General features: G+C 43.0%; 1 protein-coding gene across 1 annotated transcript in view; it reads right to left on the bottom strand.

Annotated features, from left to right (window-relative positions):
• LOC120044621 (glutamate receptor ionotropic, NMDA 2C-like) overlaps window positions 1-12,901 on the bottom strand; it is a 55,126-nt gene extending 42,225 nt beyond the window's left edge. Inside the window, exon 1 of the mRNA XM_038989292.1 lies at window positions 12,473-12,901. Coding sequence (XP_038845220.1) covers window positions 12,473-12,901 — 429 coding nt within the window. The remainder of the gene's footprint in view (window positions 1-12,472) is intronic.
• Between the last annotated feature and the right edge of the window lie 13,461 nt (window positions 12,902-26,362).

Here is a 26,362-nt window from a genome sequence, read left to right as displayed (position 1 = left end):
CTGGACCTTACCTGTCCCTTTCCTTCTCTATGGGACTGTGCTCTGTCTCTGTCATGGTCATGAAGCTTGTTGAGGTTTGGGGTTACAGAAAGCCAGGTATCCAGAGACCAGGACTACTCTGTTCTCTTGTTCTGCTGTTTCATTCTGTCTCCTTGTTGTCCTTCAGAGAAGTCTAAAGTAGGTTAAAACCATCTGTGTGTCTCCTGATGGCAGACATCATACTGGTCTATTCCTCTGAGTGTCTCCACTGACCGTTCTCATTGCTCTGAATATCACATCCTCTCTGTTTCTATTTCAATTAGTAACATTGAACATTTAGCTATTTGTTTACTACCCTTTTCCATATACAAAATACCTCCTCCTATATTACCTTGGAGGTACTGTAGATGTGATACAGTAGAAGGGACAATAAAACATCTTGCAACATTTGCTTAGCAAGAGCAAGGGTGTTATGCAGGTTAGTAAAGGAGCAGGTTGCGAATATGACATACATCTACAATGTTCTAACTCCTCTCAGTGTCCCGCAGCAAATCTGTTTAAGTTACTGCCTTCTTTCTGTGCGTGCAGCCTTTTTCACCACTTGTATGCCATGAGTATTCATCTGGCAGAGTGTAAAATCAATTTGCTCCAGGGCATGTGTGTGTGTTTGTGTGTGTATGTGCCTGTGTGTAGTATGTGTACACGATCACACTGTGACTCTCAGCCAAAAACACCCTAAGGTTCTATCTAGAGAAGTGTGTTAGTAACCACTCAATTAGAACTGTACTGTAGTCCAAATGAGCCCTGAGCATGGACAGCGGACAGCCATAGGCTCAGCTACAGCCGTTCCCAGCATGCTAAAGCTCTTTTTATTTATTTAACTAGGCAAGACAGTTAAGAACAAATTCTTATTTACAATGACAGCTTACCCCGGACAACACTGGGCCAATTGTGCACCGCCCTATTGGACTCCAAATCACAGCCAGTTGTGATACAGCCTGGAATCAAACCAGGGTCTGTAGTGACACCTCTAGCACTGATATACAGTGCCTTAGACTGCTGCGCCACTCAGGAGTTCTTAACCATGCTGGATCAGGACACAACCCATATCTGATGATACATTCTGTTAGACATGGACAATACTGTCCAAATCACATGGCTTGGGGGGATTTAAGAGAATCTGGTTGGAAACAGGTGTCCATTACCAATACTACGTTCTCCTATTGGTGTAGGGCCAGATGTTTGCCAGATGTTTGTTTCTTTATGTTGATGGTGATTAGTATATGGCGTTGTTGTTTCCATGAAAGGGTTGTGACTATAGATTGACGTCCCATTGTGCCTCTGTACTGTAAGTGTGTACATTTCATAAAGAAGACTAAAAGGCATCTAGTTAACAGCTTAGCTTCCACTGGCACTGTGAGAATTTAGGACTACAAGGTTCTATCTGCAAAAAAATAAATATTCTGAGATGACTGGCTTTAATGTTCCATCCCCTTATTGGTTTGAATGGTGTCAGCAATTTTTTAATAGTATTATTTTGAACTGAACACCATGAATTGGGGTATTTAGAGTACTATCTGCAGAAATGCAGATAGAACCTTAGTCCCAAGCTGTGGAGTCTGGTCAGTGGTCAGTTGTCTTCTGTAATCTGCTTACAAACAACAAGATAGAGTGATGTGTCTTTATATACTGTAACAAAAACATATATCTCATGTCTTCTCCCTAATTTTATGCTTTATACTAGCCAACTGGCTCTTTGCTTGAGTGCTTTGTGAGTAAAAGACTAGCAGCTGAATGCTTTACAAAGGGGTTGAATCGGGGTCAGATCAAATCAAATTGTATTTGTCACATACACATGATTAGCAGATGTCAATGTGAGTGTAGCGAAATGCTTGTGCTTCTAGTTCCGACCATGCAGTAATATCTAACAAGTAATCTAACCTAACAATTTCACAACAACTACCTTATACACACAAGTGTAAAGGAATGAATAAGAATATGTACATAAAAATATATGAATGAGTGATGGCCGAACGGCATAGGCAAGATGCAGTAGATGGTATAGGGTACAGTATATACATATGAGATGAGTAATGTAGGGTATGTAAACATTATATAAAGTGGCATTGTTTAAAGTGGCTAGTGATACATTTATTAAATACATTTTTCCATTATTAAAGTGGCTAGAGTTGAGTCAGTATGTTGGCAGCAGCCACTCAATGTTAGTGATGGCTGTTTAACAGTCTGATGGTCTTGAGATAGAAGCTGTTTTTCAGTCTCTTGGTCCCCGCTTTGATGCACCTGTACTGACCTCGCCTTCTGGGTGGTAGCGGGGTGAACAGGCAGTGGCTCGGGTGGTTGTTGTCCTTGATGATCTTTTCGGCCTTCCTGTGACATCGGGTGGTGTAGGTGTCCTGGAGGGCAGGTAGTTTGCCCCCGGTGATGCGTTGTGCAGACCTCACTACCCTCTGGAGAGCCTTACGGTTGTGGGCGGAGCAGTTGCCTTACCAGGCGGTGATACAGCCCGACAGGATGCTCTCGATTGTGCATCTGTAAAAGTTTGTGAGTGTTTTTGGTGACAAGCCAAATTTCTTCAGCCTCCTGAGGTTGAAGAGGCGCTGCTGCACCTTCTTCACAACGCTGTCTGTGTGGGTGGACCATTTCAGTTTGTCCGTAATGTGTATGCCGAGGAACTTAAAACTTTCCACCCTCTCCACTACTGTCCCGTCGATGTGGATAGGGGGCTGCTCCCTCTGCTGTTTCCTGAAGTCCACGATCATCTCCTTTGTTTTGTTGACATTGAGTGTGAGGTTATTTTCCTGACACCACACTCCGAGGGCCCTCACCTCCTCCCAGTAGGCCGTCTCGTCGTTGTTGGTAATCAAGCCTATCAGGCCTTATATGCGTCGCGGAAGTTAGAATAACAATGATCCAGGGTTTTGCCAGCCCGGGTCGCGCAATCGATATGCTGATAAAATTTAGGGAGCGTTGTTTTCAGAATAGCCTTGTTACAATCCCCAGCTACAATAAATGCAGCCTCAGGATATGTGGTTTCCAGTTCACATAGAGTCAAATGAAGTTCGTTCAGGGCCGTTGATGTGTCTGCTTGGGGGGGAATATACACAACTGTGATTATGATCGAAGAGAATTCTCTTGGTAGATAATGCGGTCGGCATTTGATTGTGAGGAATTCTATGTCAGGTGAACAAAAGGACTTGAGTTCCTGTATGTTGTTATGATCACACCACGTCTCGTTAATCATAAGGCATACACCCCACCCTTCTTCTTACCAGAGCGATGCTTGTTTCTGTCGGCGCGATGCATGAAGAAACCAGGTGGCTGTACCGACTCCGATAGCGTGTCTCGAGTGAGCCATGTTTCCGTGAAACAAAGAACGTTACATTCTCTGATGTCTTTTTGGAAGGCAACCCTTGCTTGGATTTCGTCTACCTTGTTGTCAAGAGACTGGACATTGTCGAGTAGTATGCTCGGGAGCGGTGCGCGAAGACCGCTCCGTCTGTCCCTCCTGCGGCGCCATTGTTTTGGGTCGCCGGCTGGGATCCGATCCATTGTCCTGGGTGGTGGGCCAAACAGAGGCTCCGCTTCGGGAAAGTCCTGGTCGTAATGTTGGTGAGTTGACGTTGCTCTTATATCCAATAGTTCCTCCCCGACTGTATGTAATAAAACCTAAGATTTCCTGGGGTAACAATGTAAGAAATAACACATAAAAAAACTAAATACTGCATAGTTTCCTAGGAACGCGAAGCGAGGCGGCCATTTCTGTCAGTGCCGGATGAGAGATAAAAGCCATATATATCACTGCACAGATGCTTTTAAAGGACCACTAGTCAGTAGTCAAGAACCCCAATACAACAGATTTTCTTTTCAGAATACAATGCTCTCTACACACAAAGTTTAGGCTACTGATTTGTTTTAAATATCTGGACCAATGGTGGGCATTTGAAGGACTCTCACAGAAACAAAGAGCTGTCGCTAATTATTGATGGAGATATAATGTTGTTTTTTTTAACTAAGGAAAAGAAATTAGGATTTTCAATGAAACACAAAGTTGCAACTGCAAGGACACCTGAAATGGTGGTCCTAGGGGCTTGAGAGATTAGAGCAGGGGGTCTGTACTGTGTTGTAAATGATTCAGAAGTTGCAAAATAAATCTGAGGGAGGGAGGGAGCCCGGCAGCGAGTAGCCCTTCCAGAAGGGCCGGTGGAGAGAAAGACGCCGACGTGCTCTCCCTTGTTCTCTCTTGTTCTCTCTTTCTCTATTCTTCCTCCCTTAGTGCAAGAGGAGCACATGGCAGCCTGTTCTCTCTCTCCCTCTCTCTCTTTCTCTGTCGCTCTCCCTCTCTCTCTCTCTCCGATGGTGAGTGACTTCTGGACATGGATCTTTGCTGCGGCATATGTCCGCCTGCAACTCCCAGCGTGATGTGCCCTGGCACTGTCGTCATGTGCTCGTCCTATGTGCTGACGTCACAGGGACCCTGCGCAGGGCCGAGGAACAGACGTACACCGCCGTAGTCATTTGTCCTTCCTCACAACGATGGAGGAGATCCAAATGCAGTAACACATAGCACTGAATTACAATCATATTGTACGTTTGAGTGTTATTATATCAATTTTGAATGCATTTATATTACATTGTAACACTAAAGTGAGCACAAATTCATTAGTCTGTCTGAATTGTATTGTACTCTGTAATTCTCATGCTAAATGATCTAGTATTATATGCCTTTGACTTGCAGAAAACCAGGACAAAACATATATTAGGTGATTTTCTTATGTATTCATGCATCCCTACTGAGATTGCAGATTCCCATACAGTTCCTCTGAAAACCATCCCAGCCTATTTAGCCCTGTCTAGACAGTTCGTACTGTATCTGTGTCACTGGCCCCAGGATGCAAAGCAACGAGGTAGAGAGGGACACAAGTAGGTTTAGGATGTGAAGAAAGGAAGGGAGAAAAAGGTTGCTCTACTTTAGGGATGGGCCACAGGCTCCCCTTCCTGCTCTGAGAAACGAGGTCTGCTGCTGCTGCTGCTGCTGCTCGCCCTATTTCCCACACCTCTCCGGACCACTGAAGCAAAGAGACTCTGGACCCAATCCTAACTTAAGATAAATTTAAACGTATGCATAAATTATGCGTTAATGTCAATGGGAGATCTAAGATGTAATAAAAAAATGTGGGTTGCATCCATAAATCTCAAATTAGGATTCGGTCCCCAATGATAGGTGTGTGAAGCGAGACGGCTGGACAGACACAGTCTGAAGGTTGTCTTGTCTACCTGGGACTACTACTCATGTCTCCATCTATTGGGTTTTGCTGCAAGTGTGTTGTGGTTAAACATTTGATACATGACTGGACCCTGCTATTCCCCTTGTGAATCATGTTAAAACATGACTTAGTCAAAAATCACATGTAATATAGTACATATCAAATCATAATTTGGGTACCGTTGTTTATATCACAGGAGGTTGGTGACACCTTCTTTGGGGAGGAAGGGCTTGTGGTAATGGCTGGAGCATAATGGTTGGAATGGTATCAAATACACCAAACACATGGTTTCCTGTCACGCCTGCTCCCGCTTCCCCTCTCTGGCGCCCGAGGGCGCCAGGCGGTCCATCATTACGCACACCTGTCACCATCATTACGTGCATCTGCACAATATTGGAATCACCCGGACTCCATTACTTTGTTGATTGCCCCTCTATATCTGTCTGCTCCTCAGTTTGTTCCCTGTGTCAGCATTGATGTTGTTATATTTTCCCCTGTCAAGATGCTGTCCTTGTTTGTTTCTTGTCTATTATCCATTACATTTTCACTCCCTGTACTTGCTTCTCGTCTCCCAGCGTCGGTCCTTACAGTTTCCATTTGTATGATGCCATTCCATTTAATCCGTTCCAGACATTATTATGAGCCGTCCTCCCCTCAGCAGCATCCACTGGTTTGTAAGTACATTTCCCCAGTATGCATGTGATTCTGTGTTTGTCCTACATATGTAGGATCTTAATTTGATCACCCTGTTGGTGCAGGAAATGTCCCGTATAGCAGGAAATGCAAACGTGTAGTGTATTCAATGTTTAAAAATGCTTCTAAAGTTTGTAATTATCACTTAAAAATGTCAGACTTGATTTGCCCTAACAAAAAATGTATCAACCCCTACAAAAATGTTCATTAATTATAATCCACACAATAATAATAATTTCCTGTTGCTGTAGGTTTATTTTCCAGCTGTGAGAAACTGGTCAAATGAAGATCCTACATATGTGTTTCATCCTGAGAAGGAAGAGGAGGATAAGGCTGAAGCATCTCTACCGTCATGTCGTACATAGCAGCCACCAGTCACCCCTGGTTGTAAATCCCCAGTGGGAATGAATGCACCAAAGCCCCCCTTGCATTTTAACATTCCAGGCATGCGTGTTAGCCATGATTGATTGGCAATGGTGAAGCAGATTTTATTTAAATTCCATCAGAAGGTGATATATGGCTGCATGCCTCACAGCTAGATTAGAATCCTCTGTTAAGGAAGCTCTCTCTCTCTGTTCGATGACTGCAGACAGACAACAGATAGACAACAGACAAGCACATTCAGTTGGGTTTGTCTGAATTTGTCCTATACTTCTTGTAAAACCCTGTTTGTCCTCACCCACATACATTCCATTGATTGTATTCTTTGTGTCTGCTAGGCTATTGATTATCCAATGATTGTTTCAACTTTTTCTAATTGCGAAAGAAAAAGGGAATAATAGGTTTCTAATGGTTTATTGTAATTTAGCCAATCAACATGCTAATTGAGCAAAATCTCCTCAGGATAGGAATCTGTTCTCAGTTAATTTTCGCCTTCCTCTTCGAACGAGATCAAACTCCAGGCTTTCTCAGAGACAACATTTTAAGTGATTGAGTTGGCTTGTCAACCAGCTTGGACGGTGTCCCACTAATCAATCAATGGTGAGCAATCGCTCAGCCTCATTGAAAAGCTAATTTAAAGGTATCTTAAAGGTTCATATAAATGGCTGCATCTGAAGTGGTGACATTTAAGTGCCATCACATTTTAAATGAAGTCATGAATATTCATGTCCAGTGCGTAAGCACATAAACACATTTTGTGAGCGTTTATTTCCATATTCTGTAAATTAACTCACTTTTCCATAGGATTGTATCTTTGAACATTTAAATCACTCTGTTTGGTACTGGCACACATTGTGTAAGTAGCATATAGACCAGCCCAAGCCTGGATTTGAGTCCATAGTCCACTAATTGTTCCAGTGAAGACAGTTTAGTTGACTTAAGCCATAGGAAGGATGACATCACTACACAAGGCTGCGCTAGCTGCAAACTACCTCTGTTTCCTGTGGAAAGGTACCATTCATGTTCAGGCTCAGGGACACGAAACAGATGTGCTGATGGACATCACCTTCCGCCATACTTGTCTCCACCTGCTCTGGCAGGGGCTGTTGGTGGCCTTGGTTTTTTATAAAGACAGAGCTCTTCTAATCAGTCTGAGTCCGTGAGTGCCACCATGCCGTGGGCAAGGCTCTATGCCAGCCTCTAATGAGGTCTGTGCCACTTCAGTTTCTCTCTCTGCCATCAACTCTGGATCCAACAACATTAAGTGTTCTCTGCTCTGCATACAAGCCTTGTGTTTTGTATTGTACTATTGTTATTATGTTGTTATTGCATGATCTAACGTTCGTATAACTGATTATAAGCCAAGTCACATGGCCCATGTGTCATTACGAACTAGCCTTCACAGTATTGTACATACAGTTGAAGTCGGAAGTTTACATAAACCTTAGCCAAATACATATACATTTCACAATTCCTGACATTTAATCCTAGCAAAAATTCCCTGTCTTAGGTCAGTTAGGATCACCACTTTATTTTAAGAATGTGAAATGTCAGAATAATAGTAGAGAGAAAAAATTATTTCAGCTTTTATTTCTTTCATCACATTCAAAGTGGGTCAGAAGTTTACATACACTCAATTAGTATTTGGTAGCATTGCCTTTAAATTGTTTAACTTGGGTCAAACATTTTGGGTAGCCTTCCACAAGCTTCCCACAATAAGTTGGGTGAATTTTGGCCCATTCCTCCTGACAGAGCTGGTGTAACTGAGTCAGGTTTGTAGGCCTCCTTGCTCGCACACGCTTTTTCAGTTCTGCCCACAAATTTTCAATAGGGTTGAGGTCAGGGCTTTGTGATGGCCACTCCAATACCTTGACTTTGTTGTACTTAAGCCATTTTGCCACAACTTTGGAAGTATGCTTGGGGTCATTGTCCATTTGGAAGACCCATTTGCGACCAAGCTTTAACTTCCTGACTGATGTCATGAGATGTATCAATATATCCACAACATTTTCCAAACCGTAGTCTGGGTTTTTTATGATGGTTTTGGAGCAGTGGCTTCTTTCTTGTTGAGCGGCCTTTCAGGTTATGTTGATATAGGACTCGTTTTGCTCTGGATATAGATACTTTTGTACCTGTTTCCTCCAGCATCTTCACAAGGTCCTTTGCTGTTGTTCTGGGATTGATTTGCACTTTTCGCACCAAAGTACGTTCATCTCTAGGAGACAGAACACGTCTCCTTCCTGAGCGGTATGACGGCTGCGTGGTCCCGTGGTGTTTATACTTGTGTACTATTGTTTGTACAGATGAACATGATATCTTCAGGCGTTTGGAAATTGCTCCCAAGGAGGAACCAGACTTGTGGAGGTCTTGGCTGATTTCTTTTGATTTTCCCATGATGTCAAGCAAACAGGCACTGAGTTTGAAGGTAGGCCTTGAAATACATCCACAGGTACACCTCCAATTGACTCAAATTATGTCAATTAGCCTATCAGAAGCTTCTAAAGCCATGACATCATTTTCTGGAATTTTCCAAGCTGTTTAAAGGCACAGTCAACTTAGTCTACGTGAACTTCTGACCCACTGGAATTGTGATACAGTGAATTATAAGAGAAATAATCTGTCTGAAAACAATTGTTGGAACAAAAGTAGATGTCCTAACCGACTTGCCAAAACTATAGTTTGTTAACAAGAAATTTGTGGAGTGTTTGAAAAATGAGTTTTAATGACTCCAACCTAAGTGTATGTAAACTTCCAACTTCAACTGTAGTACACATAGTAATTACCACACACTCTCAATTAAACTGCTTAAATTTTAGATAATTGCATTTTTCCAATTTTATTTATGTTGGATTTTTATCATGAATGATTAGCTGTTGTGTTCCCCAACTTGGCGTAATTAAATGTGTAAATGACCTGCTGTAGGTATTAGCTAGCCAGTGACACCCCTTTTATTGCCCATAAGAAGCAATGCCCATGCCCTGATTGCCCAACATGTTTCCTTGAATTAATGTGGCTATTTGACAAGGGAGCCGTCCAGTAATGTGTGGACTGGAATAAGGAAATTCCAATTACAACGACAGCTGTTGGGAGACGAGGTTGCTGGATGTAACAAAGCACAGTGTCTAATACACCAGCCAGTCTGTTGGGCCCTATATTGATTACTGTTTTGTTGATGGACCCCGGGTTACTTCTAACAAATACACTTTCCCTCTCAATCATCTCGGTCAAACACGAAGTAAAGATTGAATCAATGAATCAATTTTTTGTTTCGAAAAATGTATTTAAATTCAATTGAGTTGGAATGCATCCATTTTTTTACCAGCTCTCTATTGAACCGCAACCCCATGAGGATTTGTATGAATGTGAATGCATAATCAAGGTACTGTGAGTCCATGGCCCTGGCCGTCTCCTGTTGTGGAGGAACACGTTTCTCACGTTTATTAGGAAAATCTCACAAACATGAGGGAGAGAAAATCCTATTTGAGCTGTGGATTAACTGATGGAAATCGAGGGTGGCGGGCAGACCTCATATTTTCCCCTACTCAGTTCCCTGTGTGCCGCATACTCAAACAGCCAGCTACCGGAGCTGAAATTACTAGAATTGATTAGACATTACAATGCGGCAGTATTCTCTTCCTGCTCTGACCGGCCGAGGTCAGCCATTCTGCTTTATCACCCTCCATTTCCCCCGCTGAATAAACGCTTTGTTTATGGTCGGTGGATTGGCGAGCTATGCCCCACCAGTCCTCTGTATCCTCAGCCTACATCAATTTGCATAGAACCAATAAAGATGTGATGCTCATAATGTGCATTCTCTGTCTCTGTGAGTTGTATTATGATGCTGATAACGTGCATTCTCTGTCTCTCAAATCCAATCAAATCAAATGGTATTTGTCACATACACATGGTTAGCAGATGTTAATGTGAGTGTAGCGAAATGCTTGTGCTTCTAGTTCCGACAATGCAGTAATAACCAACGAGCAATCTAACCTATCAATTCCACAACTACTACCTTATACACACAAGTGTAAAGGGATAAAGAATATGTACATAAAGATATATGAATGAGTGATGGTACAGAACGGCATAGGCAGTAGATGGTATCGAGTACAGTATATACATATGAGATGAGTAATGTAGGGTATGTAAACATAAAAGTGGCATAGTTTAAAGTGGCTAGTGATACATGTATTACATAAAGATGGCAAGATGCAGTATATGATATAGAGTACAGTATCTACATATACATTATATTAAGTGGCATTGTTTAAAGTGGCTAGTGATACATTTTTTTATCAATTTCCATCAATTTCCATTATTAAAGTGGGCTGGAGTTGAGTCAGTATTTTGGCAGCAGCCACTCAATGTTAGTGGTGGCTGTTTAACAGTTTGATGGCCTTGAGATAGAAGCTGTTTTTCAGTCTCTCGGTCCCTGCTTTGATGCACCTGTACTGACCTCGCCTTCTGGATAATAGCGGGGTGAACAGGCAGTGGCTCGGGTGGTTGTTGTCCTTGATGATTTTTATGGCCTTCCTGTGACATCGGGTGGTGTAGGTGTCCTGGAGGGCAGGTAGTTTGCCCCCAGTGATGCGTTGTGCAGACCTCACTACCCTCTGGAGAGCCTTACGGTTGTGGGCGGAGCAGTTGCCGTACCAGGCGGTGATACAGCCCGACAGGATGCTCTCGATTGTGCATCTGTAGAAGTTTGTGAGTGCTTTTGGTGACAAGCCGAATTTCTTCAGCCTCCTGAGGTTGAAGAGGCGCTGCTGCGCCTTCTTCACAACGCTGTCTGTGTGGGTGGACCAATTCAGTTTGTCCGTGATGTGTACGCCGAGGAACTTAAAACTTACTACTAATTAACTTACTACTAACTTACTACCCTCTCCACTCTCTGTGAGTTGTATTATGATGCTGATAACGTGCATTCTCTGTCTCTGTGAGTTGTATTATGATGCTGATAACGTGCATTCTCTGTCTCTGTGAGTTGTATTATGATGCTGATAACGTGCATTCTCTGTCTCTGTGAGTAGTATTGTGATGCTGATAACGTGCATTCGCTGTCTCCGTGAGTAGTATTGTGATTCTCTGCAAAACGCAGAGCTGTGTTTGTCCTATGGGAAGATTGATGGTGGTATAGTTAGAGAATACAGCCATTTCAGTCTAATTAAAGTTTCTCTCTGTGGCTGAACCCTTTGTGTAACGCTCTGGGAGAGGGATCATTGCTCCTAAACCTATGAGGCTTTACTCTAAAAGCAATTTAACGGCAGTCTAATCTGTATCACAAACATCCCTCTGACAATTTACTGGTGGCAAACTCCAGGGCATGATGCCGGGTAATACAACATTTCAAATCATTGCATAACTCTATTGACATGAGGGGTCCAACTGTAAACTGTAAATTTGTTACCAGCAAATACAAATAGATTTCTCTAGTTTAACATCTTTGTGTCTGGTGGGACCAGAAGTTTAGAAATAGAACAAGGATGAAGTGGTAGAGGCTGACAGGTTTTGATTTTGACCTTCATATTTTAATGAGTGTATTAGATGCAGTATTTGGACATCCCTCTGCTACCTGGTTTAACACCGTATCTTGTTGTTTCAGTCTTTCTGGCCTAGGACCACCAGATACAAAAAACCCACAGTGTCTGTATGGGCAGCATTAACATTCAGTGAGTTTATAATCATGTGCTGTAAGTCACCTGGAAATGGCAATGTGTGTCTGCTAATGTTCATTATGACTCTGATAATCACCAGACTAATGACGGTTGGCCTGTGTGTGTGTGTGGTGGAGCGCTTTCAAGATCTGAGTGCTTTGCTCACCTTGGGGGACCTGTGTCGTTGAGATTGTTGTTTTGGTTTTATTATTTGTACTGTGAGTTGTGCCAGGGGTCTTTACCGGTTCTTTATTTCACAGTCACTAGAATAAAAAGGGTTTAAAACCTCTGATGTAATGTGACTGTGTAGTCATAAACCACACATCAGTTAAGCTGCTACTCTCTACAGCCGTTTGGGGAAACAAATAATGTGGCCTTCAAGGTTATTTCAAAAATAAAAAGAAGTTGAACTTAAGCATGTTCCTCAGGCAGCCTAGACACAGCAGCCAAGTGTCCCCCAGCCCAATCCTGGTCACTGACCTTGTGTGGCAGGACCATGGCGGAGCCCCCGCTGATGCCCACGATGGGCACGGCCGTCTGCAGGGCAATGAAGTCCAGGATCTGTGCCACGGCTTCCGAGCCGATGTTGTCCTCAAACACCACACCATGTACGCGGTTGGCCGCCAGTGTGTCACAGATGCGCGTGAGCAGGGCCCGAGGGTTGGTGTTGTTTACCAGCACTGTGATTGGATTCACCTCCAAGGGCAGGTCCATGAAGTTCTCCCTGCTGAGACGCCCCTTGATCTCCTGCTGGTAGGCCGAGCCACTGAACACCACCGCCACGTTGACTGCTGGCAAGGGCGTTGCGAAAGGCCGACCTTGGCCCCAGGGGGCAGTGCAGAGCAGCAACAGCAGCAGCAGCGGCCACCACCACGGGGAGTCGCTCAAGCGGCCTAGACGAACGCCCATCTCAGTCACCTACTGCCTGAGAGAGGGGACGAGGGTGGGGATGAGAGGAGGAGAGAAGAGAGATGTGTAAAGACATTTGTATTAGATACATGGGACTGTTTAGTGTCATTTGTGCAATGTGATAATGCTTAGTAATCCCTCCAGGCAAGCCAACCAAACCAACTGCCTGTAGTTTAGAGACATTTTAGCTTCATCTGCGAGTCATGTGCTTCATGTGCAGGTGTGTCTCTATGTAAGCAGCCATGAGTGGTGGGTTGGGTCAGGTGGATGATGAGAGACCCAGGGTACTATTTTTTGTGTGAGTGTTTGGCGTGCAACACAAGGCAGTGAGCAGGTTGCTGTGCCTGCGGATGGCAGCTGCGGACCCACTACTGTTGTACTCTGCAGTCAAATACAGCAGATGGTGCCTACTGTTAGATGCAACAAATGGAGAACAAGGATTTACCATTTATCTCTCGTGACGTTTTTTCCCCCTATGAAATAATGCTACAGAGCTATTCTAACTTAATCTGCAAAACGTCTGAATGCATGGGTATTATGTGCTGTGAATAGGTGGAGACCTGGTTTTGGCCATGGAGGCTTTTTTTAACGGCAGCTACATGCTGTATTTCTAAGGCATTGTCCACGGAAAAAACCTAATGTAACTTAACTTGGATGACCGTTTTCCCTTAGATGAGCCTTTGAAATGAATTGATAAGATCAGTGTTTTAAAATACTGCATAGCTAATAGACTTCAATGCAATTTTCCCAAAGTACAGTGACACAGTGACAGTAACAAAGTTTGTTAAGGGATTCACTTTTAGTTTGAAATCATAAACCCTACATTCATGTTCCAGGTAATGAATAAATGATCAAATCGACCAGAAACTCTTTAGCTTGTTTTGATCTTCCAGATATTTATAGTTGTAGGGCAAAGTAGAAAAAAATGATGTATTTCACAATGGAATTGAATGGAGTTAGATCCTACAGCATTACATTCACCAATCCATTTAATGTCTGGTCAGATACTGTGTCCCTCTGTCAGACAGAGTCATCCTCTATGACTTATCTGTCACACTGCAGCCTGCGGGCCTGACTCTGTGTGGTGTGTGTGAGTGTGTGCGTGCGTGCGTGTGCGTGTGTGTGTGGTATCCTGTCAAGGGGACCTGATTTAGCATGAGTTTGAATCACAGTGGGGTGATTACAATGTAATCCTCAGTATTCCTTGACGGGTGTCATGGCCCACGGCATGATTGTGACTCCCTATCAAGACATGTTGGACAGCTGGGGACCCACTGCAGTCCCCCATTCCTCAACCCCTGCCTGACAGAGGGAATGGGACGAGGGGCTTGTGCTAGCGTAGATGGAGTGTACCAGTAAAGTGGTGGTGACGTTCCCATGGGGTAATTGGTTGGACTACGTGATAATATAGTCTCCACTCTGAAAACCTGCCTCCCAGAGGACTGTAGGGATTTCTGCATCACACTGCTGGTCAGGGACCTTATCAGCAGCACATGGCTGAGAAAGGACCATTATAGATCGTCATTAGCAGCGGAGCAGCCTAGAATACCAATGATGGTACGGCTGTTGAGAATGGAAAGGCATTATGAAAGTTGCTAGATATTGACCATATCAAAAACAGGATGGATTTGTTGTGCTGATTGACATACCTATTTTCCATTTATGACATCATTGCTGAGTTTCCTCTGTCATGAAAATAGGCAATATTTCTGTCATTGATCATGCAGGCTGATTGATAATCCCTTAAACTGTTAAGAACACAGAGCAGGAATGCATTGCTTTCCTTCAACGACATTATCCATGTCTTATCCGGCCATTGTATGATTGAACACGTTAGGGTTAATGTCTTTGAGGAGGATCTCATTAAAAGAGCTTGACCTTCCACATGTTTAATCAAGGCAGTGAAACAGCTGAGGTGGATGTCTGAAGGTCACCTACATGGGGGATTACTGTGGTAAAATGGGGATGTGGAATTAAACACAACAGCCAATGAGTCATCATCGACTTAATCAGATGACTTATGTTTGTCGATATGCCCCCTATTACCAAGGTGTATTCCAAACAGAGACACAGCTATCGGGAGGTAATTACAGCACAGTGTAAACATTGATTTGACCATCTAGCCCAATTTGACCTTGCTGACAACAAAAAGTGGAACTCACACCACTGTGATTTGCAATAACACTGGGCAATATAGTCATGAAACCCGTTCTGTAGCTTGGTCACAATCCAAAGTCTCCAAAACACAGGAAAGAGGCTTTTATTACTGTGCTACATGGAGCTAAATCCACCCCCAAACTTGTACAATGGCTTGAGGCTTTATTCCAATGTTAGGGATCAAAACTCACTGTGGATATTTATTTTAGTCAGGGATATTGTAATAGAAAATGCAGCTCTGGGTACATCATTTACACTGTATTTTATGTTGATTTTTTTTCAGATCACAGTTTATTTGCTTCTTAAGCCTGGTTGCAACAGATGAGTGGTAAATACTGTAGTTTGGGACCATGGAAAAGAGACAGGTTGCTGTTTACGTCATGATGCAGTCATGAAAAGCTAGTTTTATGACTTTTGTGTCATGTTGAGTCAGTAGAAACAAACAAAATCCCACTGTGAAACTAGTGAACATGAACATAAGCAAACTCTATTACAATATATCTATGATACTCTAAGTATGCAAACAGTCATTACTGTGAGACATGCAGGCATTGGTAGAAGATGTGCCTGAAGGAGATTTTCCCCAATCTACACAGACAAGAGATCATTTGTTTTCTACGCTATGACCTCTGTAATCTGGGGTTGGATTTTGGAATGCACTGCCATGTCAAATTCTTTGCTCTCTAGAGATGTAATCTCTGTGAATCTGCAAGTCCCCAATTTTCAGTGCCTGGATTTGATATGTGTTAGTTGTCTGCTGGAGTTTTCACAGCTCCAGCTCCCAGCCTCCTATCAGTGGGAATGTGTTCAGTTTACCGACCTCTCTCTCTCACTTGACTCTGCCCAAGTCACCGCTGGCTGGCGCGAGGGCACACAGACCAGATTAGATCAAAGCTTCTGCCACTGTTCCAGTCTGGCACTTAGAAGGGCTCAGACCGTTTCCCCATGCACCGTTACTACTGAGCAAATCCCTGGTGCGACTGCAAAGATTATGCCATGCCTTTTTAAAACTGTCATCCAGCTAAAAGTGTTAGGGAGAGGGAGATGACAGAGTAAAACAGATACCAGATCTAACTATGTGACAGTTGATATTATATCTCTGTTTAATGGCAGACAGTCCTAACAGAATCCTTCAAGATCTTCACCATGGCTTTCAGACCAGATGGGTTTATAATGAGGAATTGCTTATCCCCCTCTAGTGGGTGAGTTGGTAAAAGCAGTTCCCTTAGAATATCAGTTGTCCTCTGCTGTTTCCTTATCAAACCAGAGAAGCTAATTATTTCTGTCTCTGTCCCACTTCTCTTATGTAGTCTGTGGGAGAACTGTCTCTACTGTAACACATTTGACTAAATAACAAGGGTCAAGGGGTTGCATTTGTTATTGTATTAACAGCTGCCAGATGTGTTTTGTTTTGTCTGGACTGGCCTGAGAAATGAAATTATTTTAGTTTTACACCTTTTCAGCTATTCCTTTGTCCTAAAGGTGATTGGTTGAAAGTCAGCTGAGATGACACATTTATTTACTTACAGTGTTACTATCATCAAATCTGTTCAGGAGCCTCTGCTTAGACATTTGACTGCACTCTCCTCATGCCCAATTCCCAGCCCTGCTCAATATCTTAAGACCATAGTGGTACAGTACGTACATCTGATTGTGGGGGGGGGTTGTTGTGCTCGTCACTGCTGACGTAATGGGTCATTTCGTATTCAGAGCATGAAACTGCTGCTAAGACTTACACCTGTCTCATCCTGGGCACAGTTTGATCAATATGCTCCAAGCCGGTGTATGCCAGGCATGCTGGTGCCTCGTGGCTCTCTGCTGGTAACTTTACCTCTTCTCTTGCTTTTCATCAATGGAACATCAGCTGACCAGCCCAATGTTTAATACCTATACTCAACAATGGGTTAACATGAAAAAGACATACCTTACATTAAATCCTATTAGAATTCCTTTATAATAACCCTTTTCAAGTCTAATCAGTATAAATGTCCTTTTCTTTCCCATACATTATGCATGTGTTCAGTATTAAGGATTAGTTTAACCCCACACAGTGTAATTGACAATTTGACCTTCGCTAATGCAAAGACCGCCAACTATTTCATCTGATCATTATGATCACAGTTAATTTCCCATTCACCTGTGATTATGGGTTTAGCTAAGCCATGAAGATAAAATACTGTCATTCTAATCCCCAAAAATCCATTACCTTTCAACTAATCTGGTAATTCATGAGCATTTTGAGTACACTTAAATAGGAATAATAAAATGCTTTTGTGAATACAGTGAATCGGCTTCTTCCAGTCATGCATTGTCGAGTAAATTAGAATCAATTAGACTTTTATTGTTAACCACTGAGTATCCTCTCAACTCCCATTCATTGGCCCTCACTGCTACCGTGGTTTCCAGACTTTGTTTAGCTCGGATCTATCTAAAGAGCTTTGTGGACCATCTGATAAACAAAACAATACATGTAGCCAGAACCCAGGCTTTAGCTGCGACCCAGGAGGATATAGCTGCGACCCAGGAGAATATATTGTAGCTGCGACCCAGCCTGGGTCCCGATCCACCATCTGGGGAACACTTAACTAGTCCATCGCCAATAACATGGCTCCCTCATTGTGATTTAAAGTAATGTAATATCAAGCTGTATCTATAATCCTTAGTTCCAAAAGCCTCTGCCTCTTTTTTCTATACTTTAGACAACATTCAATAAACGCTATATTGCACATCATATAATATTACCAAAATTCCGGATACTACTGCCAGCTATACTAGGATAGAACAAAGCACTCTGAGAATATTTTGACTTGGTATAGTCAATAGCTTAGTTCACAGAAGTATTACTGTTAAGTGACATTTGTTTCCTGCCTTTGCAGATGGTGACCAAAATAGAACAAGTGGGGAAGCAGCTTTGTGACGATAGTGCACACTGATATAAAAACAGACTACTAGAGTAGCCACACTCACAGAGTGTTTATATTCTAGTTCCACTAACAGAACAACATGGTGGTTTGAGAGTTAATATTTTCTCTTAAAGACAACTTAGCCTTTAGACACATTGCCTCATCTGGAAGGATGTGACTTTGACATATCTGCCATGTCTCAAATCAGACACATGCAACTGCTTTTCCCCTCCAACAAGACGTAATGGCTTGTATTGTTGTCACATTTTATCTAGGTCAATATTCAACTCAATTTTACATCCCAATGCCAGGTGTCACCACAATATTGGTTGCAGTGCAAGGTGAGTCCCTCTCAGCTGTGACTCTATGTCTGTCGTCTGGTGATTTGATCATCATGGGCCCTAGCGGAGCGCGGACAGGGCATGTCAACCTGTCATATCCCTGACACCTCCCTGTAGATTTACTTCTTTAGTCCTGATGAAATTATTCTCCATATCATGGCCTCATAATAAACTGGAGCTATAGGCTGTCATAGTAAAAATGTATCCTACTGTCCAATATTCAGCCCCATGTTCCCTCTACCCTACCTGCTTCCATACAGTGATCTCCCAGTCTGCATGTTTCCAATCCCAGCAGCCTCTGAGTTATCTCCCACCCCATGACCCCAGGGAAGAAAATCACATCAAACTGATACACTCAATGATATTAGTTTATGTCACCCTCCAAATCAAGATCCCTGCTCTGCTTTGCTCTCCTAAGCCACGAGCGTGCTGGACATATTTCAGACATGCTGTTGCATTAAGTGTACATGACAAGTGATTGATCCGCCGTGGAATGAAAACCCGATAAATCTGAGAGTAATGATCTCTCTGACTGTCTCTGCATGGGGGGGATTTTTGGAGATAGGTTTCTCCTAACATGCCTGTGCTTTAAATCAGAAATCCACAGGTTGTGGGCGACCCTATGCTGCCTCACTTCTTGTGTAGTGTTTTCACTTTGAACGAAACAAGGGCGTCGAGCCCTGAGCCGCCTTGGGCTGGCCTTCTAGGTTAGGTGTGTCTTTGCGCTACTTGAATGGCCCTGCTGCCCCAGAGCTGGAGAGGAAGTCATTTACAACCTAACGTTACCACTGCCAGAAACAAACACAGTAGATGAAGCAAACAAACATAATTCTATGTTCTTGGATCTGAATCAACTCGACCCCAAAAAATAAAAAGACGCAAGAAAAAGACTGCTCAAGACCAATCCATAAACCGGAAAAACATTGGAACTACCCTATCCCATCTGAACAACCTGTTCATAATGCTGTTCATTGACTGTAGCTCAGCATTCAACACCATAGTACCCTCTAAGCTCATCATTAAGCTTGGGGCCCTAGGGTCTGAACCCCACCTTGTGCAACTGGGTCCTGGACTTCCTGACGGGCTGCCCCCAGGTGGTGAAGGTAGGAAACAACACCTCCACTTCACTGATCCTCAGCACTCCCTGTTCACCCATGACTGCGTGGCCACGCACACCTCCAACTCAATCATCAAGTTTGCAGACGAAACAACAGTAGGAGGCCTGATTACCAACAATGACGAGACAGCCAGCAGGGAGGTGAGGGCCCTGGGAGAGTGGTGCCAGGAAAATAACCTCCCACTCAATGTCAACAAAACAAAGGAGTTGATCGTGGACTTCAGGAAACAGCAGAGGGAGCATGCCCCTATCCACATCAACGGAACTGCAGTGGAGAAGGTGATTCCTCGGCGTACACATCACTGACGATCTGAAATGGTCCACCCACACAGACAGTGTGGTGAAGAAGGCACAACAGTGCCTCTTCAACCTCAGGAGGCTGAAGAAATTTGGCTTGGCCTCTAAAACAAACTTTTACAGATGAGAGCATCCTGTCCAATTGAGGGCATCCTGTCGGGCTGTATCGCCGCTTGGTACGGCAACTGCACCGCCTGCAACCACAGGGCTCTCCAGATGGTGGTGAGGTCTACCCAACGCATCACCGGGGGCAAACTACCTGCCCTCCAGGACACCTACAGCACACGATGTCACAGGAAGGCCAAAAAGATCCTCAAGGACATTAACCACCCGAGCCATGGCCTGTTCACCCCTCTAACATCCAGCAGGCGAGGTCAGTACAGGTGCATCAAAGCTGGGACCGAGAGACTGGAAAAACAACTTATCTTAAGGCCATCAGACTGTTAGATAGCCATCACTTGCCGGCTTCCACCCGGTTACGCAACATTGCACCTTAGAGGGTGCTGCCCTATATACATAGACTTGGAATCACTGGCAATTTTAATAAGGGAACACAAGCCACTTTAATAATGTTTAAATAATGTTTACATACTGCTTTACTCATCTCACATGTATATACTGTATTCTATTTTACTGTATTTTAGTCAATGCCACTGTGACAATGCTCATTCTAATATTTATATATTTTTTAATTCCATTCTTTTACTTGTAGATTTGTGTGTATTGTTGTGAATCGTTTTTAGATACTACTACACTGTTAGATACTTCTGCACTGTTGGAGCTAGGAAGACAAGCATTTCGCTACACCCGCAATAAGATCTGCTAAATATGTGTATGTGACCAATACAATTTGATTTGATTGGAATACATTTTGAAAGGTTGAACAGTGACGCTGAAATGTTCACCGTTCTCATGGACTGGTAACACAGGAGGTTGGTGGCACCTTAATTGGGGGGGACCGGCTCGTGGTAATGGCTAGAGCGGAATAGGTGGAATGGTATCAAATACATCAAACACATGGTGTTTGATGCCATTTCATTCGCACCGTTCCAGCCATTATTATGAGCAGTCCTCCCCTCAGCAGCCTCCACTGACTTACCAGTCAGTAAGTGTTAGGTTGCGTGTTTAGCCTGCTAGATACGTTAGCTGCTAACCTTAGTGTGTTCAATGTTCAAGCTAGCTAACAAGGCTACTTAGCTAGCTAGCTAACATCTTCGGTCTGTTTTGTACTCAAAGGAATCTAACAATGGCATCATAAACCCACACTGCACAAACCCCCCAATGCCTTTATTTCAACTAACTAACATTAGCTAGCAAAAGCAAGATATGCAGATTGTTGACATGATAGTGTTTCATTTGTAGATAACTAGCTAGCTAGCTAGGTGGTCAACAGCATTTTCGGCCCAGGTACACCCCAAAAAATGCATGTATACATAACATTTGGTAAAGTAACATCACACAAACATGTCTTTTCAGGGAGATACTGATGGAGACGGTCTGATTTCGAAGGAATTTGAGGCTGTTCAAATTGTGGTTGTGCAAACCCCAACACTGAAAGAGAGGTAAGAAATGCTGTATGCATTTTCTTTTATGCTTTGTGATTCAATAATTATTTTGTTTGAAATTGACCAAAATAGTTATCTATGTTTGCCTGTTCAGCACATTGCCTACCTATATACAGCATTGATTCCTACTTAGTGAGAACTACCCACCAGAACGTCTGAATGAATATCCAGCGTGGTCAGTCAAGTAAACAATGGTTAATCTTCATGACGTATTGGTGGACTATTGGCCATCAAGTGATAGGATGGTTACATTAGGATGTTAGACAGGTTATTGCAAAACACCACATATTCCATCCATATTATGTTATCAAAATCAATGTTTATTTGGCATATGCACAGGATACAGTGGGATGTATATGGGAATATGGCATTGCATTGTACCGTGTACTATTGAAGTAAAAATGTATCTTATGTTTTTCCACAGTGCCAACAACCCCCACAGACAGACTTGTCCCTCCTGTCCCACTACCAACCAAGCAAGAATATCTCCAGGAGCATCAGCGCTAAGGGCTTGGTAGGAAACTTTTGTTAATACAGAATGTCAGACATTACGATCGTTACAAGTATTACATAGTTAGTATATTACCTACCCTCTCTCTCAGGTGAGACCATGGCCAGTAAATTATTACCTACATCCCCTCTCTTGTTCATACAGAATGGCAGACATTACGCTCGTTACAAGTATTACATAGTTAGTAAATAACCTACTCTCTCTCTCAGGTGAGACTATGGCCAGTATATTATTACCTACATCCTCTCTCTCAGGTTATACTATGGCCAGTATATTATTACCTACATCCTCTCTCTCAGGTGAGACCATGGCCAGTATATTATTACCTACATCCTCTCTCTCAGGTTATACTATGGCCAGTATATTATTACCTACATCCTCTCTCTCAGGTGAGACTATGGCCAGTATATTATTACCTACATCCTCTCTCTCAGGTTATACTATGGCCAGTATATTATTACCTACATCCTCTCTCTCAGGTTATACTATGGCCAGTATATTATTACCTACATCCTCTCTCTCAGGTGAGACCATGGCCAGTATATTATTACCTACATCCTCTCTCTCAGGTTATACTATGGCCAGTATATTATTACCTACATCCTCTCTCAGGTGAGACCATGGCCAGTATTATTACCTACATCCTCTCTCAGGTGAGACCATGGCCAGTATATTATTACCTACATCCTCTCTCAGGTGAGACCATGGCCAGTATATTATTACCTACATCCTCTCTCAGGTGAGACCATGGCCAGCATATTATTACCTACATCCTCTCTCAGGTGAGACCATGGCCAGTATATTATTACCTACATCCTCTCTCAGGTGAGACCATGGCCAGTATATTATTACCTACATCCTCTCTCAGGTGAGACCATGGCCAGTATATTATTACCTACATCCTCTCTCTCAGGTGAGACCATGGCCAGTATATTACTACCTACATCCTCTCTCTCAGGTGAGACCATGGCCAGTATGTTATTACCTACACCCTCTTTCTCAGGTGATACTATGGCCAGTATATTATTACCTACATCCTCTCTCAGGTGAGACTATGGCCAGTATATTACTACCTACATCCTCTCTCAGGTGAGACCATGGCCAGTATATTATTACCTACATCCTCTCTCAGGTGAGACTATGGCCAGTATATTACTACCTACATCCTCTCTCAGGTGAGACCATGGCCAGTATATTATTACCTACATCCTCTCTCTCAGGTGATACTATGGCCAGTATGTTATTACCTACATCCTCTCTCTCAGGTGATACTATGGCCAGTATATTATTACCTACACCCTCTCTCTCAGGTGAGACCATGGCCAGTATATTATTACCTACATCCTCTCTCAGGTGAGACCATGGCCAGTATATTATTACCTACCTCCTCTCTCTCAGGTGAGACCATGGCCAGTATATTATTATCTACATCCTCTCTCTCAGGTGAGACCATGGTCAGTATATTATTACCTACATCCTCTCTCTCAGGTGAGACCATGGCCAGTATATTATTACCTACATCCTCTCTCTCAGGTGAGACCATGGCCAGTATATTATTACCTACATCCTCTCTCAGGTGAGACCATGGCCAGTATATTATTACCTACATCCTCTCTCTCAGGTGAGACTATGGCCAGTATATTATTACCTACATCCTCTCTCTGAGGTGAGACTATGGCCAGTATATTATTACCTACATCCTCTCTCTCAGGTGAGACTATGGCCAGTATATTATTACCTACATCCTCTCTCAGGTGAGACCATGGCCAGTATATTATTACCTACATCCTCTCTCTCAGGTGAGACTATGGCCAGTATATTATTACCTACACCCTCTCTCTCAGGTGAGACCATGGCCAGTATATTATTACCTACACCCTCTCTCTCAGGTGAGACCATGGCCAGTATATTATTACCTACATCCTCTCTCTCAGGTGATACTATGGCCAGTATATTATTACCTACATCCTCTCTCTCAGGTGAGACCATGGCCAGTATATTATTACCTACATCCTCTCTCTCAGGTGATACTATGGCCAGTATATTATTACCTACATCCTCTCTCTCAGGTGAGACCATGGCCAGTATATTATTACCTACATCCTCTCTCTCAGGTGATACTATGGCCAGTATATTATTACCTACACCCTCTCTCTCAGGTGAGACCATGGCCAGTATATTATTACCTACATCCTCTCTCTCAGGTGATACTATGGCCAGTATATTATTACCTACATCCTCTCTCTCAGGTGAGACCATGGCCAGTATATTATTACCTACATCCTCTCTCAGGTGAGACCATGGCCAGTATATTATTACCTACATCCTCTCTCAGGTGAGACTATGGCCAGTATATTATTACCTACATCCTCTCTCTCAGGTGAGACTATAGCCAGTATATTATTACCTACATCCTCTCTCTCAGGTGAGACCATGGCCAGTATATTATTACCTACATCCTCTCTCTCAGGTGATACTATGGCCAGTATGTTATTACCTACATCCTCTCTCTCAGGTGAGACCATGGCCAGTATGTTATTACCTACATCCTCTTTCTCAGGTGAGACTATAGCCAGTATATTATTACCTACATCCTCTCTCTCAGGTGAGACCATGGCCAGTATATTATTACCTACATCCTCTCTCTCAGGTGAGACCATGGCCAGTATGTTATTACCTACATCCTCTTTCTCAGGTGATACTATGGCCAGTATATTATTACCTACATCCTCTCTCTCAGGTGAGACTATAGCCAGTATGTTATTACCTACATCCTCTTTCTCAGGTGAGACCATGGCCAGTATATTATTACCTACATCCTCTTTCTCAGGTGATACTATGGCCAGTATATTATTACCTACATCCTCTCTCTCAGGTGATACTATAGCCAGTATGTTATTACCTACATCCTCTCTCTCAGGTGAGACCATGGCCAGTATTATTACCTACATCCTCTCTCTCAGGTGATACTATGGCCAGTATGTTATTACCTACATCCTCTCTCTCAGGTGAGACCATGGCCAGTATGTTATTACCTACATCCTCTTTCTCAGGTGAGACCATGGCCAGTATGTTATTACCTACATCCTCTCTCTCAGGTGATACTATGGCCAGTATGTTATTACCTACATCCTCTCTCTCAGGTGAGACCATGGGCAGTATGTTATTACCTACATCCTCTTTCTCAGGTGATACTATGGCCAGTATATTATTACCTACATCCTCTCTCTCAGGTGAGACCATGGCCAGTATATTATTACCTACATCCTCTCTCAGGTGAGACTATGGCCAGTGTATTACCTACCTCCTCTCTCTCAGGTTAGACCATGGCCAATATGTTACCAAGCATCAATTCTTTAATGGTTAAATTCATAAATGGTGCATACGTTCTCACTATAATTAATAACTCAAATTCCAAATCTAAATCAAAGTTTATTTGGCATATACACAGGATACAGTGGGGTGTACGGGAATATGACATTACATTTTATCGTATACTATTGAAGTAACAATTCCTTTGATGATTTCCCACACGGTGCCAACAACCTCCAAAGACTGACCAAACAAGAGTTTCTCCAGGAACATCAGTGCAAAGGGCTTGGTGGGGAACTTTTGTTCATACAGAATGGCAGACATTATGCTTGTTAGAGTATTTTACCTGCTGAAACTTGAGAAATGAATATACAATTACATTGGGTTAGAATTAATACTATGAAAACTTGGTTCGGAAAGGCCATTGACACTTGCGCTAATACAGTAAGTGATTCCAATATTTTATTTTAAGTCAGTTAAGAACAAATTCGTATTTACAATGACGGCCTATACCAGCCAAACCCGGACAATGCTGGGCCAATTGTGCGCCACCCTATGGGACTCCAAATCACGTCCGGTTGTGATACAGCCTAGATTCAAACCAGGGTGTCTGTAGTGACGCAGTGATGCAGTGCCTTAGACCGCTGCGCCACTCGGGAGCCCAATACATGTCAGTGATATGATTTTTTTTCTCCTATCAGCATCAACACTGCCGTAGTAACAGAATCATGGATGACTTGGACTGTTTGCTGCATGATAAAAGACTGACCACATAAATACATATCTGTTATGTAAAAATCCCCATAATTCATCATTTAAAAAAGTTACTGTTTTCATACAAAAACATGGGACAATTACAATGACAACTGAACACTTAAAACAATAAAACACACATACAAGGTAGGACATATACAGCTATCTCCCAGATCCCAGGCAAAAAGCCGATATGTTGCCGCTGCGGATCACGGGAGGCAAGTACTCGCCACACACAGCAGTTTTGAATGACGACCATGTTGTTAGGTCCCACACCTCCAGGCCACAAACTGTTATGTGCTACTCCTGGTTCCCACCTTTCACTCCCTACTAGGAGGTCATCAGAGCAAGTATGACTGCAATGCATCCTTACGGCCCTGCCACAGAGGTTCAATTCTCAAATAAGTCAGTGTCACCACAGTGTCCTTGATGTGGTGCTGTAACCAGTTTAACATGTGTCATGCTAATGTACCAGTCTGTGACATGATGGCCAATAGTACACCAA

The sequence above is a fragment of the Salvelinus namaycush genome, chromosome 3 (assembly GCF_016432855.1).
Source record: "Salvelinus namaycush isolate Seneca chromosome 3, SaNama_1.0, whole genome shotgun sequence".
Classification (NCBI taxonomy): domain Eukaryota; kingdom Metazoa; phylum Chordata; class Actinopteri; order Salmoniformes; family Salmonidae; genus Salvelinus; species Salvelinus namaycush.
The sequence above is the reverse complement of the archived record's forward strand: the minus strand, read 5'-3'. Positions and strand labels throughout refer to the sequence as shown.